At 31.6% G+C, this 9,997-nt stretch overlaps 1 protein-coding gene across 3 annotated transcripts; it reads left to right on the top strand.

Annotated features, from left to right (window-relative positions):
• On the top strand, positions 1-9,355 carry LOC110026698 (UDP-galactose transporter 2-like). Of its 3 annotated transcripts, none has more exons than XM_020727758.1 (6): positions 1-142; positions 4,592-4,797; positions 6,238-6,422; positions 6,750-6,950; positions 8,104-8,265; positions 8,929-9,355. In XM_020727758.1, exons 2-6 carry the CDS (start codon positions 4,668-4,670, stop codon positions 9,247-9,249), a joined length of 999 nt encoding a protein of 332 aa, XP_020583417.1. In that variant the 5' UTR covers positions 1-142; positions 4,592-4,667; the 3' UTR covers positions 9,250-9,355. The 3 variants fall into 3 exon arrangements, with proteins under 3 accessions (XP_020583417.1, XP_020583418.1, XP_020583416.1); XM_020727759.1 differs by lacking the exon at positions 1-142 and adding an exon at positions 149-367 and having other exon boundaries at positions 4,597-4,797; XM_020727757.1 differs by lacking the exon at positions 1-142 and adding an exon at positions 149-367.
• The last annotated feature ends 642 nt before the right edge of the window (positions 9,356-9,997 follow it).

The raw sequence follows: 9,997 nt of genomic DNA, 5'->3' as shown, positions 1-9,997 counted from the left end.
ATTGCTTTATATTTCATCAAGAGGGCCGTTGAAATTCTCCAATTTCTTCAAAACAGATTCCCAGCTCCGTCGCGATTCGCTATCTGCGGAGCATAAGTGTTTAGAGATCGAGCGACGGCTTAGCAATGAGAATCTCTTCGGGGTAGTAATTCACCGTCGCCGACCCGATCTCCTTTCGATTTGCTTTTTATTTTTTTCTTAAAATTTTATGTTGAAAGATTGCCGAAGGGAGATTGAGATCCAAATCTTGTTTTCATCTTCTCATGCTCTTTTGTTTGACCTAAAAACAAATGCAAATTCGTATTCTTTCTTCTGGGAGTGTTCTATGATCCATTAACAGTTCATATTTGTTCTCGGATCAGATCCGGTGAGTTCGATCCTTCTTTTTTTTGTCTTTCTCTTGTTAATATGTTGGATTTGTTTGATTACTGTTTACGAATTCGCGTCTTTGTTTTATGCGTAGTTCTTTCATCTTCTAGTGAAATTAGAAGTTCCGGTATTTAGTTGATTAAATAGAAAGTGTGGTTAAAAAAGAAAATGTTAGTGATTAGATCTTGATTCAGGACCGAGTGCCTTTTTGGAAAGAAGTTGATGTTTTAAAACATTGAAATATACAAATTTGTATATTTTAGCTTCTTTAATTGTTATTAAGATGAGTGAAGTTGGAGTTTGCTTTTGGAGGGATTTGCTCTTGCTTTTTAGTATTCGCAATGCATGACTGTGAAATGAGCAGCTTCAAGATGAGGGAATCTGTGGCATCGTTTTTAGCTTGTCAAGAATATATATTTTTTTAAATTTAGTTAAAATGTTTATTTTATTTGTATGAGTACAATCTTGATGTAAACGCATATAGTATTTGTATTTACAGTTTGCAGGAGTTTGGAATTCTGATTATGCTCTGTAATTTCATGACAGATTATTTGGACAACATTCAAAATAATAAGTCCAAATGAGTTAAGACAAAACTGAAAATGAGGAATAACAAGAAGAAAAATGCCACTCAACATTAATTATCTATAAGAAAGTCTAATCATGCCTTAAAATATCCATGTAATTATTGATTGAAGTTCAGGCAATCCTAAAATGCACAGTGGTAGCATAAAACTCGCTTCCAATTGGTGTATAGAGTGTTCTCATATTCCAACTACTCATAGAACCGTATTTTTTGTGAATTTATATGTGAATTATGTTGCTAGTAAGATAATAGGGAAGTTGTTGTTTGATTACCACAAGTATGCATTTATTTGTCTATACTACTGTCATTGAATGAAGGCCTTGTCGATGAATGGTATGTAGATTGGTTAGCATTTTGTAAGATTAACCAAAGAATTCTATAGTGCTGATTTGAAAAGTTAAATTTTTAACTTGCTTTATCACATGAGATGGTAGATGGATAGTCATTAATGGTTGACTTATGTTGGAAGTTTCTTGCTTAGGCTTGTTGGCTAAGGCTTTTATCCACCAACAAATTTGAGTTATTTGGTGGAATGTTTGTATATGATTAATCGGTTGGTTTGAGTGATCTGATACATCTTATGTGTAGAGTTGATCATTGTAAAGGTTGATGTGCTACTATTTCTGTAGCAGAATTTTAATTATGATTTTTTTTCCTTATAAATATTGCTTAAAGTTTGATTTCTCATCTCTTGTTGTCAAATTTGGTTCAGATTGATCAATGGATCATATTAGAGGAGGAGATAGGTGAAGTTGAGTCGTTTGAAAAGAGTTGAGATAGAAGATGCAGGGAGAGATAGTTGGAAGAAATTTGTATTTTTATTATGAATGGAGTGGCAAAACTCTTGTTGCTCGAACCTCACTGTATTATTTCATCCTCAAGGGTTGCATCACTTATATGCTTTGCACCCAACGTGACTTCTTTCTATATGAGACTCTCATTTTTAATTCCTCAGACCCTCAATCTGTTTTGGTTTTAGCACGAGCATAGAAGATCTTCATTTTTTTAGTGTAGATAAGGGATTGTATCTCCAATCTTTAATCTTTGACTCACTTGAAGGGCCTGATCTAAGGTGTATTTTGATGGAACTCAGGCCATGAAAAGGCTTTTTAGCCCACATGTTTAGGTTTTGTTTGTGCTCGATTTAAGCTTCTCATGCCCAACCATATTTTTCAGTAATTCTAAGTTCGCTTGCTCAGTTTAGTGAAATGGGGCAGGTCAGTACTGAATCTAATCTAGCCTATTATGCTATCCTTCCTTGTCGGGGCATGTCATCTAAGAGGAGTCATCAATCAAAGTTTGTCTTCTCAGCTAAAGATTTCATACATAGCGGTCAAAGACTTAGTAGAAAATAATTGTTTCTTATCATTCGTGTACCATCATCTATTCTTTATTAGTTCGCCATTTATGTTTGCTCATTTATTTTAAAAGAAGGGATGTTGTCGTCCAAATTTGGTTTAGACCATTCAACAGATCAAATTAGATTAAGAGACTGATTTGGAAAGGTGGTCAAACAAGATTGAGAGGTGGGAGAATCATGGTTTTTCATTGTAAATGGAGTTACACAAATTTTATTGTTGCTTACATGCCTAAGTTAATGATCAAACACTTCTTGTTTGAGGTCAAACTCTTCCACTAACTTTAATGGCTATATAGTATATATACAATTTTGGTTGGTCACCTATTGGTATTCATTCAGCTATAATTGGCCATTTGTGTCCATTCATTTTGTACTCAGACTGAATTGCTTATAGGCTTGTAAATTGACTGAATTTCTTTACTCAATATTTGCACCATTTCATAGCATGTTAGTTTGGTAAGGTTAAGAAGGTGGGTTATTTAGGAATCTGTGAACCTCCCAAAACTAGTCCAGTCAAACTAAAAGGGGTACTAATCTCAATAATCCACATTTAAGCTGCTGGTTCATCTTTTTTAGCATTTAGTATGGCAAATGATTAAAAGTTCAATATTGTATAAGATTAATAAATATTTTTTAAAATATATTCCTCTGATCCATTATATTTAGGTTTAATTTTAATTCTTTGATGGATGGACTTGAATTTTGAAATTTTTAGTTTTAAAATAATTTTTTTTCAAGTAAACTTATGTTGAACGAGTTTGATTTTTTAGAAATAACAAATATTAGTTTTCCTAAATGAAGCAAATATGTACTAGAATGCTTAGGGTTTGTTTAGGGTGGCTGCAGCTTTTCAAAAAAATGATTATAAAGCTGTGGTGGAGAAAACAACTTTCTAAAAAATTACAGTGGAATTATAAATATAGATTTTTTCTCAAAAAACACACAATAGTTTTCTTACAAGGCACTGCTCTTTAACAGATCAGGTTGAAAAAAAACATATTCTCGCCACATAAATTTTTAGAAAGTAGAAAGAAAATAATTTCTCAAACAGAGCTGTGGTGGCGGTCTGAAACACAAAGCGGACAGAAAAGTTATATCATATAGACCCTTAAGTTTAAAAATTTCCCGCCTCATGTCACGCTTGTGCTAGAATGTGGCTCAATTAAATCTCATGTGATATTCTTTCTATCAGCATTAGAATAAAGGATTGTATAGGAGATAATTTTTGTAGATGTTTGTCTATCATGGACAATTGGAGGAACTTTTTTTACTAAAGTAATGTGAACACTATCTTTGCTTGATGGGGTATTGTACTAAGATTATCTGAATGAGCAATTTAATTTAAGGTTGGAAAAAGTGAGAATGATCAGATTGACATGAGATATTACTATGAGGATGTTATCTTAGATGAGAAGTATATTTGTCAACTATTATTATTCATCCTCAACTATTTAAAATGAACATCAACAAACTCAAATTTGGAAACGAGCTAAAAATTTTGTTTTTGTATGGCTCATCTGCTACAAACCATGCTAATGATCATCAGATGCATTAACACATGTTGAAATGTTGAATTAAATTATAAGAAACTTGTTTAGTAAATGAGCTAAAAATTTCTTTTAAGCTCAGCTAATTTTGGTAAAGAATATGCTGAAAATGAACAATTATGGTCCTAGACAATAGCTGTTCACAAAATGTCAATCTTCTTATTTTTCTCATTTAAATAAAATTTAGATTTACTATGTTGTCTAAACTGCAAGTATAAGTATTTTAGCATCTTCTATCGATTTTCAATTTATAATGATTAAGCTCAAAATGGTCATATGGCAAGTTAAGAAGATATACTCATAGATGAGGGATATGCTGAATATATTTTTTCAGCTTTAGGTTGCACAATCTCTTAACTTTTCTGATGAAAGTCAACTATTTCATACTTGTCTTAATTTTGTGCATGAACATTTTAACTTTTTTCAACTATTCTCTTACCAAGATCCAGCTCGAAACAGTCAATATGGTAAGATTATGAGGGTATAATTCTACAATTGGAGACTATATGCGATTCATGTAATTTTTCTAGCTGTTTTGAGTTATTTTCCCATTGTAAAGATCCAGTTCTTAATGGAAAACAATTTTTGGATAATGAATGCATCTTAATGTCTGCCTCTTAGAATACATACATATTTCAAGCTCTTTTTAACTATTTGTTCTAAGATTTCTGGTTATTTTTCCTATTTTGTTAAATTGATAATCATTTTTGTGGTTTTTAAAAATTGTAGCATAGGTGCTGATTTTGATATTAATTTGTGGGGCCTAGTGGAATAACCAAAACGCCGAAGGAGCTTAGTTTGAAACATGGTTCCTACCAAAAAAGCCGATAGAAAAGCCTCATTGGATGTCGCCTCATGGATGTTCAACGTTGTAACTTCGGTTGGGATCATCATGGTTAATAAAGCCTTAATGGCTACTTATGGTTTTAGCTTTGGTAGGTGAACTTTGCTACTTAAAGGCTTCCTTTAATAATGTTTTGTTTTGTTGAATATGTGATTTGTTTTTGTTTCTTTCTCTGCATGTAGTTATTGAACTTTTCTTCTTTCATCTTTGCAAGGTGCATCGGTAGATTATTGTAATTTCTTATGATAACTTTCAAAAGGCCATAGATTTATGTCATTTGCTTTACTTGAGTTGTTTATATTATTATATGTTTACAAGAGTTATATGTTTATATCCTAGTTTCAATGTATTTTTGTCAATATATTTAAAGAAACAGTTGAAGTTACCGCTTATGGCCTTCGATTCATAGTTAATATTTTAAGAACAAACATATGAAAAATAATACGGAGCTTCTTATTTCTTTTAAATATTAGAGGTTATTATCCAGGAACTTTTATTCTAGGTTTTATTTAGCTAAAAAGGGGCCAAAATGGTCCTTGATTATTTGTTGGGAGTCAAAATGATCCTAAATCATGTAAAAGACAATTTTGTCTCCTACTATTTAAATGTAAACTAAAATAGTCCCAATTTAAAAGTCCGGGGATTATTTAAATTCCTATTTCAAAATTTTGGAAGCTATATTGGCCTTATGTATTAATTAGAACCATTATATCCCCCTCTCCAAATAATCAAATAGTCTCAATTTAAAAGTCTGGGATTTTTTTAATTCTTATTTGAAAATTTTGGAAACTAAATTGGCCTTCTGTATTATTTAGAACCATTATATTCCCCGTCCAAATAATCAAGGGTTCATTTCAACTCTTTTCTCATCATTTTGCATTCTGAAAAAATTCACACACACACGCACACACACACGTACACATACCTAAGAGAAAAGGTACAAGAACCAAAAGATTTACTAATAATTTGTCTAATAAAATTAAGGAACTGCATTGCTTTGGGCAAGAGCCCTTGACATCAATAAGAGCCTCTTTTCAGTCTTTATTTCTTGTTATGTTTGTGTATTATCCTCTTGCTTCTTTTGCCCCTTCCACTCCTATCTTCATTCATATCTCTCTCTCTCAAGTTTTAGCTTGTTACCCTCAATTTAGAAAAGAGGGAAGTGTCAAAATAGTCCCCTGACTCTTTATATAAGGTATTTTTAGTCTCATTAGTCTATAAAAGTGTCAATTTAGTCCCCAGATTCTTTTAATGGAAGTATTTTAGCCCGCATCTTAAAAGAATATGAGGATTAATTTGACACTTTTAAATAGTCGCGGATTATTTTGACACTACTTGTTTAGAAAAAGCTTGATTTTCGGCTATTTTAGCCCGCATTTTAAAAGAATATGAGGATTAATTTTACACTTTTAAATAGTCGAGGATTTTTTTGACACTACTTGTTTAGAAAAAGCTTGATTTTCTTGCAAATATAAAAGTAGAAATACATAGCCATTCCTCTTATCTTATGTGCTCTTACCTTTGTTTGCAGCTACAACTTTAACGGGTCTGCATTTCACTACGACGACTATCATGACTTCTGTGCTTAGGTGGTTGGGATACATTCAACCTTCTCACTTGCCAGCAATAGAACTCATAAAATTCGTCACTTTCGCTAACTTATCCATCGTTGGAATGAATGTTAGTTTGATGTGGAATTCTGTGGGATTTTATCAGGTTTGACCATCGATCAACTTAATGAATGGGGCATTGGCATACATTCCTTTATATTTACCTGTCTGACACCTAAACTTTACCTTTTATATTCATACCACCCAAATCTTCCACATTACATAAAAAATACGACCATTTTAACTTTTAAAAGGTGGATTACACGTTTTTATGCACTGTTAAGGTGGTTTGTATGCAAAAATTGAAGCTTCGGTGTTGAATGTGTAAATACATAAAAATTGAGTGTTATGTATCTAAATCTTTCTTAAAGAATTCATTTCATTTGGATTTGGTCGAAACATTTTTGCTGACTTCTTATTCATTCGCTGTCAGATCGCGAAGCTCTGTATGATCCCCGTGTCGTGTTTTCTAGAAGTTATATTCGATAAGGTTCGTTATTCGAGAGATACAAAGCTCAGCATTTTGGTGGTTCTCTTAGGTGTTGCGGTCTGTACAGTTACTGATGTGAGTGTTAATGCCAAAGGTCTGATTGCCGCTGTTATTGCTGTTTGGAGCACAGCCTTACAACAATATGTAAGACTATGTTATCTTCATGCATAAATAGATTTATGATCTTATGATGCTTTTTGAACTTCATTTGCTTCAACTACTTTTTGTTGATTTAATAAGCCCACATACTTAGAAAAGAAAATGAGTCAATTAAAATTAGATCATTATGGATTTCAAGGAATATGAAGATTTACGGTCTGCTTGAGGTAATTGCAGTTTATTATAAAGATAATTATGAAGATGTTGTGGGAAAAATAATTGTTTTGAAAGTTGTTAACATTATAGATATTTTTGTTTTTGAAAAAAAAGTTAAACTATAGTTTTTTTATAGCCATCACATTCGTAACAGATTTGATTTTAGAAGGAATTTTGTATTAAAAAACTTCTAAGAACTGGAAAAAAAAAACAATTTCTTTCTGCTGAGATACATGCTTCTCTTTCTCAATACAGTAAAGACAATTTCTTTAGACATCACCTCAATAGATGATTAAGATTAGAGGTTTCTTGGTTTATTCTTTCTTGATGTAATATTGTGCTATATCATCCTAATATATTAAAATTTATTTTGATTGAATATTATTTCAAATTGAGGTCTTTTGTGTCTTTTGTGTAATATTAATATGAAATTTTGAGGTTATCTAATTAGCAACCTAAGTAGATGATATCTAGATTAGCCCAATCTTCATTGCATCAAAAAAATAAATAAATAAATAAATAAATAAAAAATAAAAAAAAATTACACTCTTAAAATATGTGAAATTTGAATCAAATGCAGTGTATTTTATAGATAACGCTGCAATTGAAAACATCATTTTAATCCAAATAACAATGCTATTTAATACTAAGAGAAATATTTACATACATACCACTCAATTCCCATGTATTTATATATCTAACACCTAAACTACAGTGTCTGCATACATGCCATCTTGCCTAAGCATGAGAAGATGTATATCACTTTCTAAAAGTCAAAATAATGATATATTTGATGTGATATGAAACTTTGGATGGCATAAATATAAAAAGGTAAAGTTTAGATGTTAGATATATAAATAAATAGGAATTGGATAGTGTGTACCCCTTAAAATTCAACCAAACACACCCTACGCTTATTAAAATCGGAATTGCTTCATAAATTATCACCATTATTTGAGCTGCAGTTAATATTTTTTTGCAGTATGTCCATTTTCTTCAACGGAAGTACTCTCTGGGCTCATTCAATCTCTTAGGCCACACTGCTCCCTCACAGGCAGCGTCTCTGCTGCTTCTTGGCCCTTTTGTAGATTACTTATTAACCACAAAAAAGGTTTATTCCTTCGACTACAATGTAACCACAGTGGTAAGCACTATAAACTTCACTTCGCATCATCTCTTTTCAGTCTCAGATTCTGGTTTCTTCTTTTTCTTCCTCCATGTCATTAAAAATAAAAGGAAGATTTACATACAAACCATTCTATTCTTATGTATTTGCTTATCTAACTAACACCTAAACTTCAAATTTTCTCATGAAAAATGAAAGGAAAATGTTCATACAAACCATTCAGTTCTCATTTATTTACGTGTTTGTGTGTGTGTGTGTGTGTGTGTGTGTGTGTGTGAGTTGTATTTCACTTTTTTAAAAGGGGCACACAATTATTATGTATTTGTCCATCTCACACTTAAGTTTTCATATTTACTCACATAGCACTCTAATCTTTAATCACATAAAAAATAGCGTCATTACCATTTTTTTAAGATTGAAATATATAATTTGCTGCGTAGGTTTAAAGCACCAAACTGTTTTGTATGTAAATATAAAAGTTCAGGTTTAAGATGATGCAAATATATAAGACTTGTGTGCTACTTGTGTAAATTTCCCTTTTAAAAGTCAAAATAATGGTATTGTTGATGTGAGGTGGTATGTATCTAAAAAACATAGGAAATTGGGTGGGTATGTATGCAAATGCCCAAAAATAAATAATTGAAAATAAATAAATAATTTTGCTACATTTGTTGCATGCAGTTCTTTGTGACCTTGTCCTGCCTAATCGCAATAGGCACGAATTTGAGTCAGTTCATCTGCATCGGCCGATTCTCGGCGGTTTCATTCCAAGTTCTTGGTCATATGAAGACCATTCTTGTGTTGCTTTTGGGATTTTTTTTGTTTGGGAGAGAAGGGCTCAATCTTCAGGTAGTTGCTGGGATGATATTAGCAGTTGCAGGGATGGTTTGGTATGGGAATGCATCTTCGAAGCCTGGTGGCAAAGAGCGGCGGCCGGCGAGCGATAAATCTCATAAGAGTCGATCGTTATCGGATTCCGAACAGATTGATGAGAAGGTTTAGATTTTGTTTAGAGTTTTTTCTTATTAGTTTTTTATTTGTGGGGGAGTTCATGAGGATTGAAGCTTCCCTTAAATTGAATGCTACAATCATTGATGATTATAGTTATTGATTATCTTTAAATAATTTGTTTTGCAAAGAAAGTTTTTTGCATTTTAAATTTTTTAGGATTTCAACTACATTTGACTGCCAAATCCCCAAATCAAGAATATTAGATGTCAAATAAATGGTTGCACGATCATAAGTCTCATCTCCTAAATTTAATGTGGTCTTATTTATGAGGTAAAAGGTCTTGGTGTGTCTATAGGTCTTAATTGAACATGTAAATACATTTTATTTCAAATTAAATTATTAATAAAATATAATAAAAATTACAATAAAAAATTAAAATAATCACAAAGAACACTGAAGTAATTGTACGATTAAAAGCACATTAATCAATTTAAGAAAGATTTGATTTTTTATTTTTATTTTTTATTTTTTAAATAAAGCTGCTTTCTACATCTTTTGAATTTCAAAGTTAAATGATCATTGAAATATGAGCGTGAATAACACAGCAATTCAGTTGCAGTTATGGCCCGAGTGTTTGATAAATTTTCTCATTATTTTTGCCCCAATGTTGAAGGCACTGATTATATATTTGACACCAGACTAAAATGATGTGTATGAATCTCGACTTAAAGTTGGACAAAAAATTTTAAAAATCAAATTTAGAAATGCTCACACTCCAATTTATGATCCAATAATTTGT

The sequence above is a fragment of the Phalaenopsis equestris genome, unplaced genomic scaffold (assembly GCF_001263595.1).
Source record: "Phalaenopsis equestris unplaced genomic scaffold, ASM126359v1 Scaffold000392, whole genome shotgun sequence".
In the NCBI taxonomy this organism is placed as follows: Eukaryota; Viridiplantae; Streptophyta; class Magnoliopsida; order Asparagales; family Orchidaceae; genus Phalaenopsis; species Phalaenopsis equestris.
Note: the sequence above shows the minus strand (reverse complement) of the source record. Positions and strands in the feature narration are given on the sequence as shown.

Coding starts and splice junctions, on each gene's coding strand:
- LOC110026698 (XM_020727758.1), top strand. CDS start 4,668: ATGGTTCCTACCAAAAAAGCCGATAGAAAAGCCTCATTGGATGTCGCC. Junction 4,798..6,237: donor TACTTATGGTTTTAGCTTTG/GTAGGTGAACTT, acceptor CTTTGTTTGCAG/CTACAACTTTAACGGGTCTG. Junction 8,266..8,928: donor ACTACAATGTAACCACAGTG/GTAAGCACTATA, acceptor TGTTGCATGCAG/TTCTTTGTGACCTTGTCCTG.